At 47.9% G+C, this 26,056-nt stretch overlaps 1 protein-coding gene across 2 annotated transcripts in view; it reads left to right on the forward strand.

Moving 5' to 3' along the window:
• UCHL5 (ubiquitin C-terminal hydrolase L5) overlaps window positions 1–26,056 on the forward strand; it is a 518,067-nt gene that overhangs the window by 433,165 nt on the left and 58,846 nt on the right. For both annotated transcript variants that reach the window (XM_069641075.1, XM_069641074.1), the window contains exon 10: window positions 13,612–13,710. In XM_069641075.1, the coding sequence (XP_069497176.1) occupies window positions 13,612–13,710 (99 nt within the window). The remainder of the gene's footprint in view (window positions 1–13,611; window positions 13,711–26,056) is intronic.

The raw sequence follows: 26,056 nt of genomic DNA on the forward strand, positions 1-26,056 counted from the left end.
TTTGAAGGCTGGACCCGATCCGATACGGGCTGACGGCCCCTGCTCCGCGGTGGCTGGGTGGCCCTCCCCTCCTCCCTCCTCCCTGTGCTGAGTTCGTCGGAGGCCCGAATCGAGGATACGCCGGTGAAGTGAGAGACGGCCCTGCGGGGAATCCAGCGATCCCAACCCCCGTGGCAGAGAGCGAGCTGACGCCCACCCGGGAGCGCGGCCATCGGGGAGCGGTGATCGCGCGTCCCCCCCTGCGCCGCCCTGCCCGAGGGCCTGGAGCTTGGGGACACAGAGGGGCCCCCGATGCTGCTGTGGTGAGACGGGCAAACCCCTCCTGCCCCCCCGCAGCAACGGATGACCTGACCGCCTCCAGTCTGGCCTCCTCTGGGGTTCCACAGGGACTGCTCCCTGCCCCACTCTGCCTCACCACCCCACGCCGGAGTCCCAGCACGGATACCGCTGTGAGCGGGAGTCCCTATCGCCGGCCCCTACGTCAACAGGTTCTCCGGCTCCTCCTTCCAGGGGCGCCGGCCCACTCTCATTCTGCCGGCCGGGCCCATCGCCATCCCTGGAGTCCCCAGATAGGATCGGCTAACTGTCGGCTTCTCCCCAGCACCAATAACCTGCCTGGCGGCCCGGGCCCTGATATGGTAGGAGAATTTTTAAGGCCTAACTAAGTGCTGGCTGCTGCTGCCCAGAAGACCGGGCCGTGTCCCCTGCCCCGGCAGTGATCCCTGGGTGCCCTTCTGGAGCCCCCCCTCCCATCTGGTGAACTTCCTGGGGCGCCCCGGCCCACCCCTGCTTTCCACAACTCAGCCCTACCTGATTCGGGCCACCCACCTCCCTTCAGTGATTCACGTTGGAGGCTTCTCTACGGCGGCCCCTTTCTAGCGCCGGGGAGGCCCGGCTTGAGGATCCTTGCCGCTCTTGATAGACTGCCTGGTCCCCTGAGTCTCCCCCCTCCCCATAAGTCGCATCTATTTTCCCTGGGATCTCGGCCTCTTGCCTCATCGGATTGGAGAGCTCCATTTTGCTATCTCTAAGCACTGCGGTCACACCAGCCCGGAGCCCCTCGTTTCGGCACAATGTCAAAGCCAACGAAATCAGCCAAATCTTCGGACAGCTCCACTATGCTATTGGCGGCGGACAGAGCGAAGAAGCCGGACCCTCCCCCTAAAGTGACCCCACAAAAACCCCCCGAGGAGCAAGGAAAATTAGCCACTAAGGAAGACATCCAGGCCTTTATGCAGGACATCAAGGCGGAGTTCTGATCATGTATGTCGGGGCTCACCGTGCGGATGGACCAGACCGATCAGAGACTGATCGAGGCGGAACAGAGGCTGGGCGAGGTGGAGGACCTGACAGAGTCACGACGCCACGATCCTAGACATGAAACTGGAGATCCTGGCGCTGAAGAACAAGAATGAAGTGCTGGAGTTCAAGCAAGAAGACCTAGAAAACGGGGCACGATGAAATAACTTGCGCATCCGAGGGGTCCCGATGACCATCCCAGACAGAGTTGCCAGAGTACATCGGCAATTTCTTCCAAGATTTCCTCCCGAACATGGATAAGACCAGACTTATCCTGAATCGCACTCGTAGGAATCGCCCAAGACGGGGGGTGCATTCAGACGGGCCTCCGGACGTTATTACCAGGGTCCATTTCTACGCCACTAAAGAGGCCATCTCGGCCATCAGCCGCACCAAAGATGAACTTTCGTTCATGAGCTCCCCGCTGCAGATCTTCCAGGACCTCTCGTTAACGACTCTACAGAAAAGAAGAGCCCTTAGACCTCTAACGCTATTCCTACAGAACCAGCAGATCCGCTACAGATGGCTATTCCCCTCCACTCTCCAATTCTTGTTTCAGGGAATCCAGCACAGAATCGGCCACCTAGAGGATGCGGAATCCATCCTACACCCAAGCTCGCCGGAGGCCTCGACCGCTCAGACTCCGCAGCACTCGCCGGAGGGAGCAGAGCAGCTACCCCAGAGACAACAGCAGCAACCCTGGTCGAAGTCAGACGCCGAAGGATAAAATGATGCATCCTGGACCGGAGGTCATTCACTGACCGATCCTAAGAGGAAAATAGGAACCAGTAACGCCGCGGGTCCCGAGCGGCCCATACCCCACTCCAAGGAGTTAGGTCATCAACTCACCCTTGGAGACCAGCCCTACGTGGTGGTTGGATCGATCCCAGCCCCGTTGGCTGGGAGCACAGTTACAGAGAAGGCCCAGTTGGCCATGGGAACCGCCGAACAGGAAAGATCGGCCTCCCTCAAGACCAGTTTACCCTCCTGTTGGAGGTTTCATAAAATTCAACCAATGGCGAACTGCACAGACACCAAGCCCATAGATGTTGCCTGATACCCACCACCCCTCCCCTCGGACATCGCCCCAGGAACAGATGGATGACAGCGGAACCTCTCAACCACACCGCAAAGTCAGGTTCCTGACGATCAATGTCGGAGGCTTAAATGCACCACAGAAGAGGAAATCCATGCTGCGACGGTTGCAGAACGAAGAGGCTTCAGTGGTGTTCCTGCAGGAAACCCACCTGATCCCAGCAGATTTCACGAGGCTGCGGGACAGACATTTTTCGTTAGTTTCTGGCATCGAATGGCACCAAGAAAGGTGGGGTGGCGATACTATTCACCAAGGACCTTAGGCCACAAATCTTAGACGCCTTGCTCTGTCCTGAAGGCCGTTTTGTGGCGATCAAATGCCGGATCTACAACCAACTATACTCACTGGTCTCGATTTATGCCCCGAACGAAAAACAGGAAGAGTTCTACTCAGCCTTGGCGGAAGCCTTGCCGTCGTTCGTGGAGGGCCAGACGATAATAGGTGACTTCAACGGGGCCCCAGATCCAATCAAAGATAAATCCCACCCCCCCGACTCATAAAGACTATAGCATTGCTACGGCCCTCCTCAAATTATTTCGAGCCTTGGATGTGGTGGACACTTGGAGAGTACTGCACTCCGAGGTCCGTGACTACTCATTCTACTCTTATGTACACAGAACCTACTCCCGCATCGATCTGCTTTTGGCTACCCCCCAAACGTTAGCCTATACTGACGATGTAAGCATTGGCCCTAGAATCCTATCAGATCACGCCCCAATCATTTTAACGCTAAGAGCTCACGATCCGGACCCTCTCCCAAAGCGCAAGTAGTCATTGTACGACCCGATTCTGGGAGACATGAAGCTGAGAGATGTAACAGCGAAAGCCATCAAAGATTTCTTTAAAGAAAATAAGAATGAGGACACCTCTCCGGCCATCACATGGGACGCGATGAAGGCAGTTGTAAGAGGGGTCTTAATCTCACAAGTGGCGGCCTATCATAGGCAGAAAAAGCAGACCCGCCAGGCCCTGCAAGAAGAAGTAGAGCGGAAGCAGTATGCAAGGCAAAAAACTGGACGCCTAAGACACACCGGACCCTGCAGATGGCTTGAAAGAAGCTGGAGGCACATTATGCGGAGGACACAGCCCAGATTCTAGCCAGAACTGAACAGTTATTATGCCAAGGGAAATGAGGCTAACAAATTCTTGGTGGAAAAGCTGGCGAAGGTTAGGAAGAGAAACACTATTCTTGGCCTTCGTGATCCTCGGTGGGGGTGGGGGGGGTCCAGTTCGCGGAAGAAGATAAACTGAACATTGCAGTAGCCCACCTCACGGATACGATGACGGCGTCCCCGAGATCCGTGAAGACCAACAATCCTATCTGCGGAATGCGGCCCTTCCCCAGATCTCCCCCTCGACCAGAGATGAGCTAGAGACCCCGATCACAACCGAAGAGGTTGACCATGTTATCAAGAGCCTAAAACCGATGGTTCTCGACCCGCTTTTACAAAATGTTCCGCCCCCAGCTGGTAGCCCCGCTGACAACGCTTTTCAACTCTTTCGCTCTTTCTGAGACAATCACGCCATCTATGCAAGAGTCGATTACTGTTCTTGCTCTAAAACCAGGAAGAGACCCAAAAGACGTCACAGCATATAGACCAATCTCCCTATTAAATCTGGATGCGAACATATACTTGAAACTTGAAAGTCTTGGCTAACCGACTAGCGAAGGTGCTCCCAGACATCATCGACCCGGACCAGACGGGGTTTATTATGAACAGAGCCGCAGTAGATAACATACGCAGAGTCCTGAACTTAATTGAAATTACACAGCGAGACTCACGAAAATTGGCAGTCCTGGCCTTGGATGCGGCCAAGGCTTTCGACAAGGTGGACTGATCGTTTCTCCGGCTCACTCTGGAGTCCTTCCACTTTGGTCCCACTTTCCAGAAATATATCCTAGCGAACTATCAATCTCTGAAAACCTTGCTCTGAGTCAATGGGCTTCTATCTAACCCGATACCCCTATCATGTGGAACCAGGCAAGGATGTCCCCTATCCCCCTTGCTGTTCGCTTTGTTCATGGAACCCCTGGCCCAACGAATCCGCCTTAACCCCAGAATCAAAGGCCCCTCCCAACATAAGATAGTGTTATATGCGGACGACGTAATGCTAACCATAACGTATACCGCCCAATCGTTGAGGTCCTCCTTGGCAGAAATTCACGCTTTCGGCAAGGTGTCGGGATTTGCCATAAACTTTACGAAATCAGCAGCCCTAGGGGGTGCGACTGGACCCGTACGATATAACGTCCTTCAGAACCCTCTATTCTATCCAATTGTCAGAAGAGGCGATACCCTATCTGGGTGTCCGGATTCCAGCCCGCCCGGAAGACACTTATCCGGCGAACTTTCAGCCGTTATTCAAGACCCTAGAGGGGGACCTGGATCGCTGGCTCCCGCAGGAGATATCGCTGCTAGGCCGCATAGCGTCGTGTAAAATGAACCTCCTCCCACGACTTCTCTATGCTTGCTCAGCCCTCCCAATTATGAACCCCCCCCCCCCCCAGCCCCCGCTTCAGCGCCTCCAGAGGAAGATTTTGCGGTTCATTTGGAGGGGGAAAAAAGCAAGGATCCCACTGAGAACTATGCTGACCAATTCCAACCTAGGAGGCCTAGGGGTCCCAGATCTCCAGAAGTATCAGATAGCGGCACAATTAGCCCGCACTCAAGCTTGGACTATTAGCTCGAACCGACCACGATGGGCAGAGATTGAGCAGTCCCACTTACCCCTCTCTCTCCGTTTCCTTCTGCATCTGCCCCCAGCCGCACGGAGAACATGGCCGACCATGCTATCCTCCACCAAGCATACCCTGAAAGCATGGGAATGGACTCGTAAGCATAGGGGTATCCCCTGAGCCCAGCAGCCCCAGTATTTCATAACCCGACATTCTCGCCGGGAGCCCACCCCGCAAACTTTAGGAACTGGATTGCAGGAGGCCTTAGCACTTTGGGTCAGTTCTGAGGGGGATAAACCACTCGCCTTCGATCAATGCAAGAGCTCCTTTAGCTTATGGGAAACTGATAGATTTTCATATGTTCAACTAAGACATTGGTGCTCCCATCCATCTACTCGCACTGCAGCGACAAGAGATCTGGACCCCACAGAGCTGACAATTGCAGATCCCCCCCCCCCACACCGAAGACGAATCTCAACGTTCTACAAACTGTTGCAGACAAGCGCCCTAGCGGTCAGGACAACATACATGGCCCAATGGGAAGCGGACCTGGGACACTCAATAGATGACCAGACGTGGATAGACCTTTGGACCCACACTCGGTCCTCCTCCTATTGCATCACTAACCGAGAGTGCGCCCATAAACTACTTCTAAGATGGTACTATCCGCCGCTCAGACTACACCACATTAACCAAGCCTTAGGTCCCCGATGTTGGCGCCAATGTGGCCATCCGGGATCATTCATGCATATGTGGTGGTCATGCCCTGTGGTCGCAAACTTCTGGTCCCAATGCATCCTGGCCATAGAGGACGTAACGAAGATAACATTACCCCTGGAGCCAGAACCAATCCTATTAGGAGCCCCGATCCCTGGCATATACCAAAGATCTAGCAGAGCGGCTGCCCTCCTAACTCACTTACTGCTAGCCGCTAAAATCACGGTGGCCCGAACGTGGAAATCTCCGGAAGGCCCCCTGGTGATCCTATGGTGGCTGAAAATATGGGACATATTCATAGCGGAGAAAATTACGGCGGCAAGCAGGGGTCTCCTTCACCGCTTCACAAACATTTGGGCTCCATTAATAGACTACGACAGGAGTTATCCAGCCCTAACATATAAGCCACGCTTGGTGGCAAACGCTCTAGCGGCTGAGTGCGCGGACATGGTGCGGCAGACGGGGGAGCGACAGCTGGATCTAGACTGAGGGTTAAGAGGAGGGGGGCTAGCCTAAAGTAAAGGGACTAATGGGCTGGACAATTGATGATGAGTTAATAATCTGTAATGTATGATTCTCCTATGTGTCGACCAAAAATAAACATGTTTAAAAAAAAAAAATCAAAGAATCCCAAGTCCAGCAAAAGCGCTGGGGGTCTCTAAGGTTGAAGGGGATTAGCACATCTGAAAATTCTCCCTAACACTGGCCAATATAAAATTGGCCACATGGGCAACAAATACCATAAATTACATTTTGGGCGTTGCAAGTTGCACAATAAAAAATGTTGACCAGAGTAAGTATGTTATGAAATGCCCTGTAGTATTGCAGTTATTACTGTTGAGAAGAGGAAAATGTACACTTAAAAATGTAAATGTTTTAATTTTTCAGGAGACATTTTTATAAGAATCTCAAATCACATCCATACGTACCCTAGGGAACAAAGCTAGTGGTTGTGTATTGAAAGTGTAGAAGTTTCCAGTTATCTCTTAATCCTAGATAAGTGACTCCAACTTGTATATGTAACCGAGGAGTCGATACATCTTTCAACAAATTGGATCTATGCAAGCAAGATACTCTAGGTGGGTGTGGGCGGGGCGGCTGGTGTGATAGACATTAAGTGGGTTAATAATGCATTAAGCTTGAATGTAACACACACGAGGCATTTTACTGGCAAAAGTAGTTGGATTGATATCCTTTTCAATCCAAGGTAAAACTATACGGTTAACTATGAACCATAGATCTGGGATTAAAGTGATTAAAATGTAATGTTCACATCAGTGGACCTTCGGTAAATAGTGGGGTTGCATTTGTGTTGTGATCAACGGATTTCCAAATCTACAAAATGTAGTTTGTGGGTATCAACCTCCAAGGGGAACTTGATTCTAGAATGAACTATATTCAGATACCCTGTGTAGCGTTTCCAAGTTATAATCTTTGTAGACTGTTGGGCTGTTAAACACCAAACTGCTCAAAATGCTGCATACAGCTATTTGCATAAGCTGGTGAGATTGCTGACACATTAATTTACTTCCAAAAAGGCAGGCCCACAAGCAAAAAGAACGGGTCTCCCATAGACGTCTATGCGAGGAAAGCTGCCAAAAAACGTTCCCAACACTGCATGATTGGACTTCACTGCTGGTTGGAATGGTGCCCAAAATACTGCTGTGGAAGCATCCGGCATTGCTGAGCTGGTCGCCATGGATCCTCTGGCCCTTTGTAAGTGCCTTCCTCCCCAGTCTGGTGAGACCGAACAGTCCCATGTCCTGAATTGTCGTCTTTCTGTTGAACTTTGGAAGTGTCTCGATCAACCTTTCTGCATAGGACACGGTCCCGAGTTTGTTTTGGGTCTCTGCAGACCTTCAGCCTGGGGCCTGGAAACCTTAGCCCCTTCATTGCAGAAAAGCAGCAGGTGCCATGTGGAACACGTTTTCTTCTCCTGTCACGACTGTGCCTGTTCGCACCTGATCAGGGTTTCTATACCTGCTGTGCCTGGGGGTCCGTTCTAGTTGTGGGAGTAGCAGGTCACCTCAAAGTTTGGTTGTCCTGACTGCTGGAACTCTCAGGTTACCTAATCTGCTTTGAGGAGTGGACCACTGCCTAGCCGGGCTCAAACTGAACTACTGCCACTGCAACCCTTGCAATGGGACAAACTGCATGTCATTGGCGCCACCAATTCTAACTTACCTGAAGATGTTTTCCTGCAGAATCTGATCAAGGGTCCTGTGTGTACATACCACATGGGGATTGAATGGGTATAACGTTCACTTCAATAGCCATGGCCTGATGAGGCTAGTGCATAGTAAGTTCCAGCCTAGGATTTTTCATTGGGAACTCCTAGAGCGACGGTATCTGAAGTATAACCCTAATTTTAATCAAGCCAATTTTTCCAGAAAGCATGCCTTTTAACTTTACTTGCCTGTTGGATAAGGCCACATTTTGTGCAGGGGGATCTTCCCAAAATCCAAACCAGATTCTTGCCTTTGGCCGACCTCTTTGGGATATTGGAAAATGCTTGCCTTGCTAGGCAACGACTGTTCAAGGAAAGGTGCTTGTTTTCTACTTTGTTTATCTTTAATCCCCTTTCTCTCCCACTTCACTTGCCAGTTCTGGTTTTACTATATTGATTTCAAAGTGTTATGTAATCCTCCCATGGATCTACTTGCTCTGTGTATGTATTCCTTGAATTTTGCTTGCATGTCTGTTTTCGCCGAATACGTAGCATATTTTCATACATGTGTGGAACTCTTATTACTAGACTCCCTAAGTGACTGTACCTTCATACCAACCCCTGATCTTTTGCGTTTGCCTTACTCCTCAACCTACACTACCCTGAGAGGTTGGTAAAACTAAATGCAAAAAGTCCTTGCTCATCACTTGTTTTTAAAAAGGTTTGATGTGCATCAGAGGCCACCCTCCTTCTGAAACTGTTAAGCATTTAGAAGCAAATATTTCATCTTCAGAGAAGATTATATACCTCACGGGTAACTCTGATAGATACGATGGCACCTGATCTTATCTGCCCATCCTCTCATTTGAATGCTAACTAGCCATGTGTGTTGGGATGTATCTGGGTAACTGATGGGCTCTGGGTGGGTGGTGCCACTTAAAGCGTGGCCAGTGTAACAAAGGATTTTCAGTTTCTGTTCCAATTCCCCCTCAACACTTTTTGCTGGACGCTGGAATTTTTTCGGATTTATTCTCCTGAGTGTAACGTTTCCCTACTCATTCTTTTGCTCTGACTGGGAATCTTCTTTTTACTGCTTTTGTATTGTCCTTTTACTTTAATGGAGTTTTCCTTTCCTCCATGTATTTCGATACAGGCATCTGTAATTGAATTTTGCAGTACGCAGCACCCTATGTGCAGTGTTCTACGGAGTCCCTTGGACTTCCATTTTTATTCTATTTTATTTTCACATAAGAACAAATGTTCTCAAGAGTAGTAAGGCATCTTGTATCTTGCCTTTTCTTTGGTGGGACCAGCACACACCGTCTTATGTGGGATGCTGGGGGTTACATTGCAACTACTTTCACACTGCTCCTGTAATCACCTAGTTACAGTAACTAACAAACTTAAATGGCTGGTGGCGTGGATATTTTTTATACCATTAATGTGCAGATTACTTGGAGGCTGATTTCTCAGCTGCAGTACAGCACCCATGGGTGACCCTTTTCTCAAAATGGCGCCTGTCTTCTTTGTCCGCCATTTTTCGTTTGCAAGTACCTTCCGGTCTCTTCTATCATTCCAGAGGGGCTGGGTCCTTTGGGTTTGGTCTTTGGCAGGCTTCTTTTGTGAAGCTATCCAAGGCTCCAGTGTGTCTGAGAAGGCAGGTAGTGAGCAAGTGTCCCGAAACCTCTGTCTGATGTCTGTTGGTGAGCCTAGCTGAAAAAAGTTTGAACTGGGCAACTGACTGTCCTGCAGGACAGCCACCTTGCAGGTGATTGACTGCTCCATAGGAGTGAATGAATGGATTTCAGCATAAAAGGTGAGGATTTTTGGACCACAGGCTGTCGACCACTGGAACTGGAAATCCAAAGCAGAAGACTAGCAAACTCTTGCAGCACCTTCAACCGCAGAAGTACCGGTGAAGCCCTGCTGCTGTCCTGAACCCGTTTTCAACTCTACAGGGAAGCTCCGCCAAGGACTGCTTTGGGCTGGTGGACATAATCGGCCTCAAGACAATCTTCGATTAAGGCCATCCCCCGACGTCCTGCGACTTTCCTGTGCTGCAGAACATCAATACCTGGGGTACCTAGACCATTTCCGAGTGCATAATCTTTGACCAAACTAATCTCGCTGAAACTTTGCAGGCATCCTTGTGGACCTACAGACGTAGGGATTCTCTTCCAAAAGTCCCCTCACCATAGTTCGGGAACGAGAAATTGAGGAGATTCTGACTAGCGATGTCTGTTTCCTTTTGGCGCTAAGAAAAAGGTGCCAAAAACACACACCGCTGCAGGAGTGAGCTGAATCCTTTGCTGGCGAGCCCTTCTCTCGATTGCTGTGGCAGAAGCCCATCCAAGGTCGCCCCACCCCCTTTTTTCTCCATGACAAAGGAGCCGGAAACTGTCTGCACCACTGCATTGGGAAGGCGTCGAGCTGCATCTTCAACTTCACCCTCCAGGTGCTAAGGGGGTTGGGATTACACTTACCTTAGGCCATTTCTGGTGCACCTTTGCTTTGGGAGTGCGGCTTTCACTGTTTGGGACTTGACCCCAAATCCCTTGTCCAGGTCTTGCAGGCTGTACACCGACAGGAAGGCTCCCCTTGAGCTCCTGTGCTTTCTGTGAGAACTGACTGCTTACTTAACCTTTCTCTGAAGATTGTCATCAGAACGTGTGCTTTCTATTTGACTGTGGCATTGCTGGTTCCCAAAAGGCCATCCTCATTCTGCTGGCTTGGGCGTAGCTTATTCCTCCATCCTGAACTGTGAACTAATTTCTAGTTCGAAAATAGACCGCCTAAACCATTCTTGGAGAAGGTTACATTATTTCTTGCCCGTTGCAAGCTGTGTTCTGTTTAAATTTTACTTTTCCTTAAACTGAATATTGCAAAGGTGATGTATGTGTGCTTTTACTGACCTTACTGAAGTCACACTGTGTGCATATGACAGGTTACTCACCTGCATTGTTCCTTTTTCAATCTTATTCTATTTTAAATTGAATGTTATTAGTAGTTGCTGCATTTTAGAATTGCTTGTGTGTGTATAGAAAATAATTTGTTTTGATGAAACTTTGTGAGTGTTGGCATGGATCTTATTTCTTTGTACTGCTCTACAGCTCACATTCCTCCTTCCTAAAATAAGCCTGGCTCCTCTGCCACTCTACCAACCTGGGTAGTGCAGGCCTATATTGGGGGTTATGGCCCTAAAACCAAGAAATGTCTTATGATGTCTAACCCCTCTTGGACTATAGAAAAAATTACCTAACGGACAACCTTTAGCTAGTTTTGGTGCCTCCCTACCCCCAGTAGCATGCACGTGTGATCTAAGCCTTTTCAATAGAAGTGCTTGTTAATCTGCAACTTGTGACTTGTTAGGGTAGTTCTGATTATTAGATGAGGCAGGTATTTGTTATGTTGACTTATACCGCACACTACTAACACCCAAAGGCAGTCACCAGGCACTCCCTTGGCTCTGCAAGAAAGAGGGTGGTCGTGTGTTTGCGAGGGTAAATGATGGGTCCAGAATCAGGGGAAATTGGCATCTGTGTGTGTTGGCTTGCAGATGGATTGATTGCGTACACTGGGTTGCAACTGTAAGGGTGCGGTTCAATGCCGGGGTTGTTGTATGCAGGTGTGTATGTTGCATTTATTTGTTTGATGTGTAGTTTGGCTAGTGTTTATGGTTTTCTTCACTGGCTTGTTGTATCCATAGGGGTAAGTCCAGTGCATGGGATTATTTGTATGTGAATGTTGGTGTTTGTGTGTAGTTTGGCTGGCCCATATGGTGTGTATAGGCTTTGGGTATGTTGGAGGGGGGCGGAGGGGTTAGTACATTGGCGGCTCTCCAAGTTCTTTCAAGTGTTGCAGAGCTCATCTAGCCGCTACTCATTGGTACACCCCAATTTTCAAGTGCAATACACTGGCCGCCACACCACCCCTCCATGCTCAACATACTAGCCACTCCCATCACCTGAGTGCAAACATTGGCTAATCCCACTAGCCCGTCAGCGGCCCAAGAAATACCAGACTGTGGATATAAGATAAACTGCTAATGTGACGCATGGCTAATCTTCACAAAATCTGTCTAAATCGACATAGAGACCAAGGAAGTGAAAGGAAGGGCAGACCCGAACACCGGATCAGAGAAGGACCGCAGCAGCCATCAGGGCCGGCAATCTTGCCTGATGTGAGAACACTCCACCGAGAAACCAGAGAACACCGACCTTAAGAATACGGAACCCCTTATACACCAGTGGATCACCTTGAATTAAGAACCACTGAATTGTTCACACTTGAAAAGAAAAGGAACAAGGAACTAATGGAAACAACCAAATATGTCTACCAACCTATTTATTTTTGATGTGTCACCAAATTCGAAATGTATGCACAGAAATGTCAAATGTAAACACAAGATTGACACACAACAGAAGTAAAGAATGTGCCTTGAGAAAGCCCAAGTAAGGGTGAAACAGCAGCACGTGCAGAGAAATGTTGGCACAAATGTTATTTGTATATAAACCAAGGATTTTCTCACCAATCACCAGAAAAGTCACAATTTATGTCATGAATAATTACACGAAGTGAATGAATTTATGTAATAGTGATACCTGTGAAACAAAAATCAAATGAGCACAGTGATTTAATTTGTGTGGAATACATGAAAAAATATATGAAATAAAGTGTGCAACCTATGTTTAGACACTAACAAATTTGTACCTTACAATTAATTGCATTAATTGGAAAACTGTGGGGACGCTGCAAAACTTAAGCGCAAAGGCTCAATGGAAAAAAACTTGCATCCTAAATCAACACATAGGCTAACTGTAAGGCGTAGCAGATTCAACACAATGGCTAACTATACGGTGCTGTACAATGTCCAACTATGGAGCCAGTACATTTCGCAATAGTAGTTGTATAAGAGTGGCAAGGTTTTCTGGTGCACTGTAATGGCTGTGCTCCCTGCCCGTACGGCCTTACCTGGTTGTCGCTGCATGACTTGTCGAGCGTCCATGAGTGAACAGGGGCAAACAGGAATGCAAACTTTGCAAGGGAACTGCCCTGTCGTGGGCCCTCCACTGGCTGACTAAGGCAAGACTGACCTAGGGGTGCTGCAGAAGAGCTTTTCCTAGTCAAGGTTGAAGGCCTTAAGGGCAAATGAATGGATGGTGGGCGGGAGGGGAGGCTGTAGGGATGGTGGAAGCGGGCTGAGGGGAACAGGCAGGAGAAAAAAGGCACAGATGTGCTAAAACAATTATTTAAAAAAATGGCGTTGCTGCATTAAGGGGAGACACGTACCCTTGAGCCCACCAGCTACAGACATTAGTTTGGTTGTCTTTACACTGATGCTTGCTTGAGCCTTTTGCCTTTTTCAAGCAGGATTGAGACTTACTTTCCTTCAACTTTCTTTTGTAGTTTGTGACTTGATTTAAGTATAAAATGTTATAATTATTATTGTTTTTTTATAATGTGCTTAATAGGTTTCGAAGCACAGATATTGCTCTGCCGTCTTGCTTCCAAGACACGCGTGTTGCTACTGAGCTATTGCCACTGACCTATTCTACCTGTGTTAGAACAGAAACTCTAGTTTGACTTCCAAAGATGAGCTTTACGAATTTCAACATTTTGAAACATCTCTGAAATATTTTATGGCTTTTTTTTCAGATTGAAAATATCAGAAGAAAACACAATTATCTTCCGTTCATCATGGAGCTGTTGAAGACTCTGGCAGAGCATCAGCAGTTACTACCACTTGTAGAAAAGGTAAATTCTGGTTCTACAGAACCTTAAATTGATGACTGGTTTTGCCTAGTTGATTTTCCTACTGTTCCGGCTTAATAGCACAAACTTGACAGTGACACCTTCACAATAGCTACCTAGATTTCCTGCACCCCATTGATTTGCATTATTGCACCCCAATCTGTGCTCATTTTCTTTTACCTATGTCTTTTTTTTTTTGTTTGGTTTTTTTTTTTAAATTAGGTTTTATTGAAAATGTATGTTTATGACAATAATGGAACAACAATATAACCTTTGGAAAAGACATATATTCAATCACAACCTTTTCCCCCCCCCCCCCTCAACCATGGAGGCTGGGAAAAGAATCACAGCAGAGGTCCAACACGGTGCACTGTGATACATTGCAAACAAAGGGCAGGCCACATAAACACGCTCAAAGCGTAGGGTCCGGCCTCCAGAAATTGAGTTCATTGCCCCGACGGGCTCCCCCAGTCCCCAAGACGGGCTCCCACAGTCCCCAAGGCAGGGTACACCAAGGGCGGTATTCGGGTCTGGTGATTTATCTAAGGTGTTCAACATTACTCAAGCCGCTCTCCCATATTTGTCAAAGAAGGGGAGCCACAAGCCCTGAATATTGGATTAAGACTGCTCAATCAAGTGGGTCAGGAATTCCATGTCATATATGGCGCGTAGTTTGGTGACCCGATCCCCCTTCCCCCGGGGGTCGGGGTGCCTGCCATTTCTGGGCCCAACAACATCTAGCAGCGTCTAACATGACCTGTAGCACATGATCATGTGCCACTTTCGAGCCTCCCTCCATTTCAATGCCAAACATTAGCCACGGGGATAAGATCCTTTCAACTCCATCAACCCACTTTATCCAGGACAGCACCTCACTCCAATAAGTTTGCACCACATTACATTTCCACCACATATGCATATAGTCCCCTTTTTCAGTGCTGCATTTCCAGCAGTGTGGGTCGTACCCCTTTCTCATTTTGGGTATCTTCTGTGGGGGGTAGTGCCATCTGTGGATCAGTTTCAGGGCCTGGTGGCGAAATTGGGGCGCAGCTGTGGAGCGTCTGGCTTGTCTGCAGATCTTGGTCCATCTCCTATCAGTGATGGGGGTGTCTAGGTCTTTTTCCCATTGCACCTGGGCTGGCGGAGGGTCCATTGGGGCGGAAAGCAGCAAAAAGGCGTAGAGTCTCGATATTACACCCTTGGTCTCCTTATGTGTTTAGAAATTTCTCAGTCTGTTAGGTCCCGCCTAAGAGTGTCCCCCCCATCTGTTTTCTGTGAGGGCCCCCTTAAGTTGTAGCTATCGGAAAGGCGAGAGGTCGTTGAGTCCCAGCACCTCCTTCAGGTCTCCCAGGGATATAAATGTTCCGTCCACCCAGAGCTGCCCTGCTGAGGCCCGCTTCATACCATTGCTGGAAGGCTAGTGGTTCATCAATACCCTCCCAAAGTGGGGGAGCCCAGATACAGCTCAAGGGCGAGGGCCATGTCGTGAGCCATCTGAGGTAACCCCCTTCTTTCCAAATGGACCACAGTACCCCCCATGACTGGATGTATCAGAATTCTCCTCTGGATGTGTGCCTTGGGGACCCACAACCATTTGTCCAGTGTAACTGGGGCGAAGAGCGCGTTGTCCAATGCTACCCACTGTTTCTTCGGGCCCCTCGCAAAGTGGTCAACCATAATTCGCAGTTGTGATGCCTTATAATATGTGTCTAAGTGTGGGAAGTTCACTTCACCCTTGTCTTTGGATCTTGTCAGTGTATCATAGGCGATTCTATGGGACTTGCCAGCCCAGAGGTAGTACAGGAGGGCCCTTCTAACCTCTAGGAGGAACGGCTTCGGTATCTGGGTCGGCAACATTTGGAACAGGTAAAAGAACTTGGGGAGGATAACCATTTTAACTGAATTGAGGCATGCCATCCATGAGAGGCCAGACTTGGACCATCGCTCCAAGTCCCGCTTAACCTCTGACCACAAGGGTGGGGTAATTAACATTGAAGAGATCGGCCAAGTCGGGTGGTATCTGGATCCTCAGGTGACAGAATCCCCCCGGTTGTTTACAGAAGGGGAGGTCCTCAATGTACTGCATCTCAACCTCATTAAGCTGTCCCACCGTGAATGCGACTGACTTCCCTATGTTAACTTTGTAGCCCACAAGGGCCCCATATCGTTCCAGGCTGGTCAGTACCTCGGGGACAGAGTGGGTTGGGTTGGTGAGATATAGCAACACATCGTCGGCAAACAGGCTCACCTTACAGTTGGTGTCTCCTATCTTGATACCTGTGATATTATCGTTTCCCCTAATCGCTATGGCCCAGGGTTCCATCACTAATGCAAATGAGGGGGGGGGGGTAAAGGGCGCCCCTGCCTCGTACCCCTTTCCAGTGGAAATGTCACTGATTCACCGCCGTTCACCGCCACCCTTGCTGAGGGGTTGGAATAAAGGGCAGCTATCCACCCTCGCCACTTTGGCCCCATTCCCATGGACGACAGAACCATCTCATAAAAGCCCAGCTCACCCTGTCAAATGCCTTCTCCACGTCCAAGGATAGGAGAAGAGCACCCTCTGTTCTAACTACTCTTGAGCTTAGTATGTGAATAGTTTTGCACATATCAGCCCCCTGCCTGTTGAACAAAACCTACTTGGTCTGGGTGGACAAACGGGGGAGAGACTGTTCCAGGCGTGTTGGCAGGATCCTGGCGAAGATCTTTGCGTCAGTGTTCGGGAGAGAGATGGGCCTATAGGAGCCGCATTCTGCCGGGTCCCTGCCAGGCTTCAGCATCACCGTAATCGTGGCCTGTAGGAACGACGGCGTGATGATCCCTGGGGTCTTAATTTGATTGAATAGTTTGGTTAGCGGGTGTATCCACACCGATTGGTATTGTTTGAAGAAGTCGGCTTTATATCCATCCCCTCCAGGGGTCTTTCCCACCTTTAACCGTTTAATGGCCCCCTCTACTTCTTCCTCCGATGTTTCCCTTTCCAGGGCCTCCCTCTCTGGGTCTGTGAGTTTAGGCAGCGGGTGGTTGTTGAGGTAATTTAGGATCTCATCTGGGGACTCCCCTTCCTGTTTGGTGTAGAGTGCCCTATAAAATCCTGCAAATAGATCAGCTATATGTTTGGTTTTTGTTTGAACCTTGCCCATTCCCGTCCTTGATACCCTCAACCCGTCTGCCCACTTCCCCTAAGCCTGTGTGCCAAAAGGGTCCCTACCCTGTCCCCCTTCTCGTATCTTTGTTTAGTGTATCTCATTTTGTTTTACCACTTCCCCAATTAAGACTGTGTAGGGCTTGTCTTTTTTTCCCTCATTTCACCCAGGAGGTTTTCACGATCTACATCCCCCCCTAATGAGTCGGGCCCTCATGACCCTTAGGTCCTCACGGAGTTTGGACTCTTGGTGCCCTTTCCCGTATCTTCCTCAAGCCCTCCGCAATAAGGAGGCCCCGGAAGGTGGCCTTGGGCGTCTCCCAAACTGTGGCCATTGGGATCTCCCGTGTCATTTGTTACAAAGTAGGTTTCTATTTCTTTCCTTAAGAATTCCTTGAACACATGGTCCCTCATGAGGGTGTTGTTACAGCGTCGCCTGTATGACTTCGGGGCGCCGTGTAGTCGCCAGTCCATGAGAAGCTCATGGTCTGACTAAGTTACTGACTCAACTGTTGGGTTTCCTATCTCCCCTCCTCCTTCCTCTGATACCAATAGTAGGTCTATCCTAGTGTATGTTTGGTGGGCAGGGGAGAAGAACGTGATTCCCTCCAGGGTTTGCCAACATTTGCGCCATATATCTACCCAGTAATATTCTTGTAGGAGGTCCCTCATGGTAAGATTATCCTTTGTGGGTTCCTTTTGGCCCTACACCTTTAGCGGACCACCAGTCTAGTCAGAGGTCTGTGATGAGATTAAAATCTCCGCCCAGGATCATCGCACCCTCCACCCATTCATCCATAACCTGAAATACCCTACGGATGAATTTGATCTGACCAGCATTGGGAGCGTACAGGGTAGCCGGTGTGACCCGTGCCCCCTGAAACAGTCCCTTGATCCCCAGAAATCTGCCTCCGAAGCCCCTTTTTGTCTCAACATTGGTAAGGTGCATCGCCTTTCCGAGGAAAAGACCCACTCCCTCCTTCTTGGAGGATTTGTGCGAGGCCCAGAAGTTCCTTCCTATCTCTTTCCCTTTTATCGTCGACTCTGCCCCCCTCCTATAGTGTCTCTTGTAGAAAGAGGACAAGCGGTTTTTGTTTGCGGAACATGTTGCTCGTCAGAGCGCTTGTTCTGTGAGTTTAGACCCTTGACGTTGAGCGTGCCAACCCATCCCTCAACCATGATCGTCGCTAACAGTGGCCTGCAAAATTCCTGTGTGGTCCCCTTTCACACCCTCTTCGCTTAGTCCACAGCTCCATGGTTTGGTGTCTTCACTACCTTTGTGTTCTCCCCCCCTTCTTTGCCCCCCCCCATCTCCCTTACGCATTTTGTAAGGCGTTCGTCTCCGTCGCTCAACTCGCGTCTGGGTTAGTCAACGAACCACCAGGGTTGCTACCCTGACCCCGGGAGATTCAGTGGTGTCGAACGTTACCTCACGTCCTTTGATCAAGAATGTTTCTCTATTTCGGTTGACCTCGGAGTCTCTTTGAGGGTCAACCAACCATGTTCCCCTCCACATGCCCGTAACATGCAATGTGCCCCCCCAACTGTGGGCTCCCCAGGACATTAACACTTGGTGTGGGTCGAGGAGCCCCTCCCCTCCCAAACACGGAGGCCAAGCGCAACTGCTCCAAGATGTATAACCTTTTCGGATCTATCGGGTGAACCCCCCCCCCCCCCCCTGTCGGCGCATCGTACCCTTTGAACAAACACTTCGTGGCAACATGTTTCTCCCACTTCATGTCTGATTTTTTTTTAATTGAAAAATGCTATTATAATTCTCGGTTTTAGCCAGGAGGCACACCTCTCCCCACTGCAGGTCCGCTTGAAAGCTTTCTCTTCATACATTCTCTAGGCGACTGACATGCTGAGCCTTCACTTGCTTCTGGATTAGTTGTATGTTTCTCTTGTTATTTTTGTGTTTGTGTGCATGTTCCCTAAACTGAGTTTGTATGACATCCAGTCCCCCGTACATTAGACTCCTAGGGCAGCCTGACCGCATATGGTACCATACTTCATTGCAGAAATGGCAATAGGGAATGAGAAGCCAGGTATGCGTTCACCTCAATGGTTTGGTGGAAGAGTGGAGGCGGCAGTATAGGTTGGATGGAAGGAGCCAGTGAGAGGAAGTATTCCTGTCAAAAATGATGTTGTTTATTGAGCAGGACTTGCTTTCTCTAACTGAGAAAAGGGGGTTACTGGTTAAAGCCTGTGTCTACCACTTTGGTGGCAGCTTAAGCTCCAGTATCTAATACCTTTACGGAGTGTTTCTAAAGTCCACCTAGGGTAGGACTTTACAAAACTGTCCGCTTGGTATACAGAGCCCCAACTTTAGTGGAAGTCTGTACCACTCAAGGTTTTGGTAGTATGGCAAAGTGGCCAGGCTTATTTTAGGAGGGAGATGTGAGCTGTAGGGAGGTCAGTACAGAGAAATTTGGTGTATAAATAGGCCAAAAGAAAAACTTAAACGCTTAGTTATATCAACATAATTATTTTATATATACACATGGTAAAGATGAATCTTCAGATAGGAAGGTACTATTTCAAAGCTAACAAACACAGTAGAAAGGACAGTGCAATAATGCAGTTAAGTAAACTACAGTGTAAAACTTATGAATGCAATTCAAAGGTAAGTAAAACCACTGTTCGACTAACTCTGTTATAGGAATAAAATGTATGACCAGCACCAACAATAGCAGATCAGTACTTTTCAAGATTTATAACCCTTTTCAGGGGCATTAATGCTTTAGCAGTCCATCCCTACCTAGATCTGAGTTCTTCAATGTCAGATTGTAGGGACAGTAGATAAGACACAGTTGCAGAAAAGGCAAAGTTATATGTATCACGTTTTTGTTGGTCAAAAGGGGTTCAGGAACCTTGGGAAAGGCTCCCTGTATGTGCACAAGCATTAGTCCTGGAAGAACATGTGTGGGCGAACACCCAAACACTGGAATCGGTACTCCAGCAACATAGGAGCGACAGAATGAATCAAGGTAAGTATTACCCAGAGTCCCACAATACCTGAGGCGTAATGAAGATGAAAAAGATGTAAGTCTTCATGGTGCAGTAGCTATAGACCTGGTCTCCTGGTCATTGGTCATGGTGACAAAAGGATGGACTTGAGTGGATTTTGAAGCAGCAGTCGAGCGAGAGGACTCCCAGCAAAAGATTATTTCTGCTCCAATACGGATCTGTGGTTTTGGCACCTTTTCAAACGCCAATGAAGAACTGTCCTTGTCTGATTCACCTCGCTTACTGGGTCCTGCACTCTGGTGAGGGGACTTTTAGAGGGGGTGGGGGGATCTTGCCTCTGGAGGTCCGGAATGAGTCCACCAAAGTTTCAGGAGAATTTGTTTGTGGCAAGACGATGCACTGCAGGATGGTCGCAGCTCCCAGGATATTGGTGGTTTGCGGCCCACGAAGGTTGCAAGTCGTTGGATGGCTCAAATTGCAGGTTGTCCTGGAACTGATTAGGCCCACCAGTCCAAGGGAGGAAGTCGTCCCCTTTGGCATTCCCCGTCAGTACAGCAGCAGTCACTTTAGCAGGCTTCACCAGTGGCAGGAAGGTGCAGCAGGCATCTCTGGACGTTTTCTTCAGTTGCAGTGGTCGACGCATCTTCAGCCTCAGGATCCTTTCCTTTTATCCTTGAACCCAGCCAGTCAACACTCATGCTACATTCAAACTTTGGGGGGGGGGTGTGGCTGTTCAGTGCTTGCTTCTCTGGAAAGAACCGTATTACTTCAATCTGCAGTGGACAGCTTCAGGCAGCTGACCAAGGCAACCCTCCGAATAGCTGAGTCTTTTTCTACATGTCCATTGAGCAATGCAAGAACTTTACTTCAACTGCCCTCCTCCAAGTCTTCTTTCCAGCATTTGATCTCCTAGTGTTGAAGATTTCCTATCTGGCTGGGAATCCTCTGTACATTAATGTGCCGCTTTCAAAATCAACACAAGAAACTGCACTTACTCAATGTTCTGTCTAATTCCTTTTTGGGTCATTTGCCCTCTTGCCAATAGGCACTCTAACCGTGCTCCTGGTGGCCATCTATTTCAAAGTTGGGAGTTTGAGAGTTCTAACTTAGTTCTCAAATCTTGTAAGCTACAGCAACAAGACTAATCTTACAGCTCAAGGGTAAGTTCTTTCATATTGGTGATTTTGGGAATGTGTAACTCAGTAGAAATCCCCTGGAGGGATGGGGCAGGGAGTGGCCCACAAGTTCTCTGGTGTTCCCTCATTGTTTGAGGCCACTGAACAGTTCCATTACCTCACCATGACTAACCTCTAAGCCTCATCAAAACTTGTTCCACTTGCAAGTCAAATAACATCTATGTGGAAGAGCAGCACAGAATGCCTTATTGCCTGAACCCTCCCCATAACATGCCCCCACAGCTTAAGCAGTCTTTCTTCAAGACATTAAAGACCAGCACAGTAGAATGTGGTTGCATGGCTAGATGGAACACTGCTTTGCCTCTACTTCAATGAGAAGAGGTGCCTTGCGGCATCCTAGAAGGCAACTAGAGAGCTTGCTTGAAAGGGGCACAATGCCACAAAGAGCCCTACAGGGGGCGAGGATGGAAAATACCTGGCCTGCCTACTTCCTCCACCTGTGGCCAAAATTGCACAAGTAGTCTATGGAAGATAGCATCAGTAAAGCAGTTGATGGTAACCCCTCTATCCAGAGTCAAACTGCTCTCCAGTCACCTACTGTATTATTGATGAGCTAGCCTCTATTCCATCATCTACAATGCAAAAGCAGATGATGCAGTGATCTGTTGCCTTGTCAATTGGCACCTCTTCACTGGTAGCCTTGTTGACTGCTCCGTCAACTCCCACTCTGCCAACCACCTAGTCCACTACCTGAACGACTGGTCATTTATTGATGCAATCTCAAACCTGCTCCTAAACATCCTTGTAAAGGCATTCTGGCTCAAAAGCTGGACCGGTTTCTGAGGCATTATGAAACAGAGCCTGTATGGCGCTTCAAATTCGAGCAATTGGATATCCATCAGAGGACATCCTAGAACACAAAATGCTATCTTTGAGGACCTGGCAGTTATTTGCCAAAGAGGAGTCGCAAATCTGATCCTGCATCGCAGCTTCTAGTAATTCACAGCCTACCAAAAGCACTATCACAGTTTAGGGGGCTGTTTAGACTGGCACCACAGCCCAAGGCACATTATTTGTCCATGAACGTTTTTTAAAATAACTTTTTTCTTTTTTGAAACTTTATTTTTCAGTTTAAATATTACAACATTAAATGAAATATCAACAAGATTACAAAAGCCATATACATAATTACAAAACAGTATATAAACCACCCCCCCACAGTCACAGAGGTCGCATCATATAATATACAAGTGTCAGATTCAATACAATGCTAGAAATTTTCCCCAAATCTTCCTAAATAACCTACTTTTGCCTTTTTTCCTATATAAAAAAAAAAAAACTTTACACATCAGCCAGGTTATTTCATTCAACCAGACCTCCTTTTCTAAAGTAATATTAGATTTCCATTCTTTAGAGGATGATTTTTTTTTCCAACCATGGCACCTCTAAACAACCACTTCTTTTGGCATTGAGTGAGTACTTCCAAGGTTTCATCATTTCTCAATATCAATGTTTCAAAGTCAAGACCTTCTCCAAAATTATACCGATTTCTTTCCAAAGTCCTTGCACCTTTCTGCAATCCCACATCATATGTTCAGTGTACCGGTTTCATGAACACAAGCCCAGCATTCCGGATCATCCTTCAAACCTCTCTTCCATAATCTATCTGGGGTCCAATAAACCCGGTTTAGGATCATAATTCGTCTCGTTCTTTCAGGAACAAAGTTTGACATTTGCACACATCCTTGTCCATGTCTCCACTGTAATGTCAAAGCCAATCCTTCGACTCCATTCATCTCTCAGCAAATCATTGCCTTTTATATTCATTTACAATCTGTATACATGGCTAGCTAGGCCGCGTTCTCCAACCAATGACTCTCTTGTAAGAAAATCCAGACTCAATCTAGCCTGTAAATCGATCTCACCAAAAGCAATTTTTAATTTCCTGTAATCTGAAATGTTCAAGATTAAATTGTTCTTGTAATTCTGAAGATGGCGGTGACAACTGTAGACCAAGGTGCCCAACATCCCTCAAAGGCTGAGCCTATCCCTGAGGTGCCATCATAGCCCAAGCATTGCTGTTAGCTACATACCAAATAAAATAATTAACTTGCCCAAAAGCCTATTGACATACACCCTGTTAAGCAAGATTGTTTGCAGTACCCTGTGGGAGACAGCACCTGCCCTGTCCTCCTGGCAATAGGTAACCCAACCTTTGGTATACGTCTGTACTACACAGGTTGGTAGTGTGACTGAGGAGCGAGGCTTATCTCAAGAAGGGTCAATGTGAGCAGTACGGTTGTTAGACAGAGGCTCACAGTGACAAGTATTTAAACTCTTACACTCAAGGTTTCTTGATTAAATAATTATTAATTTAACAGTCAGTTGAATAAGTCTTCTTTAGAAGGGAGCAATCATATAACACAAAATATACTTCAATAAATACACCCTCTAAGTTTCACTAAATAAGTTGATACCCATTGGCGATGGCGCACACACATCGTACACCCTCAGGTGACTTAGATAACTAGGACACTGTGGACATTGATTTATCACTGGCACATTTAGAGCAATGCGGAGTGGGACATCAAAAGGGGAAGTTTTAGAGGGAGAAAACAATGGTTAACAAATATTCTTAAGCAGATAAGTACGTCCTCCAATGCAAAGTAAAATGACCCTTTCCTGGGGGAAGGGCAAAGAACAAAGTCAAGGGTAAAAAGTCTTTCAGGGAGCTAGGACAGCCAATGTTAGTTGAGTAAAAGTCTAGGTGAGCACTTCTTATAGGTAGGTAAAGTCTTGCACAATGTTCTAGAAATGTTTGTAAAAAATGAAATCACTGTAGGGCCACAAGCTGGGAGACTTGTGAGGGGCAACTCTGCAAGGGCAACCATGACAAGTCTCAACTGAGCACAAGCAAGGCTACAATGACGAGGTAAGTCCCCTTAGTTTTACAGTACCTTTGGTTAGAAGAAAAACTGCTTCCAGCTGGCTTCTGTTCTTGTGTAGGTCTGCAGAGCCTGCGCTCCTGGGCCTCAGTCATGGGGAAAAGAGGGAGGCCATCTCAGGACTCCTCCACTATGAATGGAAGGTCAGCGGCAGCAATGGGCAAACTTCAGCTCCTCACGTCTCTTGCAAACAGCACCACCGCAGTTCTCAGATACCTTCATGGATTTGCCTTGCATCCGGGGTCTAGCACTCTGCTGAGGTGTCTCGGGCTTGGTCAGCCCTGCTTCATGGGAGTCCGCCGTGTCTTACTGGAGCTCAGGTCTGACTTAAAAGTGATGCACTCAATCTGGTGTTCCTCTCCCTGGCACTTCGTTTCCTGCAGCAGCAATGGAAGTACAGCCAGCTCTGAGTGGATGTCCAGACGAGTTCACTTTGGGGTTGATTGGTCCCACCAACCCAAGGGGAGAAGTCGTCCGTTGCAGGGCTTCTCTAGTCGAAGTGCATTTAGAGCTTCAGCAATGCAGCATGGTTTCACCGGGCAAACCAATGGTCCAGGAGTTGCAGCAAGCGTCTCTTCCAAGTTCTTCTTCAGATTCTTTTGTCCAGTGGTGACTGCCTTCCAAGCAAAAAGCTTTGCCTTTTATGCAGGTTTCTCTCATTCATTCGTGGCCTAGCTGTCAATCACACAGCAGGGTGGCTGTCCTGAGATTTGCCCATTGACATTGGCTGTCCTGGCTCCCTAAAGGTCCCCTTCTGAACCTATTTGCTTTGGCTGTGCTTTCTTTAATTGTTGAACACTCTTAATGCTGCTGGGATAAGACTACCTGCATCCCTTTTGGAGAATCTAACTGTTTTTATTCTAGAATACCAGTATGTTCTGATCTAACCCTAACCTTACCCTCCTTAACTCAATATTGCAAAGGTGAAACAAAATGTATTATATTTATGTCACCATTGCTGGAAAACGTGTAACGCATGAAAAATTACTCATCTGCTTTATTGTTCGCTTTTTTAATTGAATCCTAACTTGGGATTAATGTTATTGCTTTTTAAAGAATGCTTTAAATATCGGTGTATAAATAAATATTTATTATATCATTTAAAGAGTGTAAGCTTTTACTTGGATACCTATATTTCTGACGCTTATGGAATCTGCTTAGATCACATGCTGTGCATAGGCCGACATCTAGTGGAAGCTGCAGAGTATTCGAAAAGGGGCGTCGAACTAGGGTTTGCCAGTAATACTATCCCTAGTGTGACGTCCACTGTACCCATGATCCCTCACGCGTATAGGACCCTCAGATTATTTCTTTTCCACCATACTTGTCGGAAGCATAATCGTGGAGTTCCCTGGCTTTTAGCCATTTATCATATAATTAACAAAAAATCGCCAACCCTACGTCGAAGATAGCTGAAGATCGATGTCGGTACTCGAGATGGAAGAACAGCCATCTGGACTACACGACGGACTTTGGGCCTTGGAAGGCCTCTGGCCTCGGCCCTGTGCAAGTAGGGAGAGTGGGGGGCACACACACACACACGCGTACACACGTGTACTCCCTTTAAATTCTGCCTGAAGTGTAACCGTAAGTTTCCCTGGGTAGACAAACCTAATACCTGTAACCTGTGTCTTCCAAGGGACCATCCCGAGGCAAATTGTAGAGCTTGTAAGCTGTTCAAAGCCACGACACGTGTGTCGAGTGATCGACCTAAGAAGGCACATAGAGAGCGGTCTGCCGATTCGGTCCTCTGGGCGTTCCAGGTCACGGTCGCCTCATGACACACAGCAACCGTCCACGATTGCTAAAAGTGCCACTTTACCAAAAGTCGTTGAGGTATTGTAGTCAGAAGACGAATCCGACCTCTTCCCCCAGCTAGCACGTTCAACGGCTACTCCTGTAGTACGTTCGTTCGCTTCCGAGATTCAACACCCCGCTTCCAAGACTCCCAAATCTCGTGATTCCACCTCTGATTCTCAACGCCAGACGTCGAAAGATTCAGGAAACCCCAAATGGTCAGGAAAACATTCCTCTACACATAGGAAAGGGGGAAAAACAACATAAGAAAGCCTCTGAACATCAGGTTCAGAAGGGGGAATACTGAGAAAAATCCAGGGGTCCTGACCCTGTCACCAAGAGAAAGTCTGTCCCTC

This window comes from Ambystoma mexicanum, chromosome 1q (assembly GCF_040938575.1).
Source record: "Ambystoma mexicanum isolate Mex_15411 chromosome 1q, UKY_AmexF1_1, whole genome shotgun sequence".
NCBI lineage: Eukaryota > Metazoa > Chordata > Amphibia > Caudata > Ambystomatidae > Ambystoma > Ambystoma mexicanum.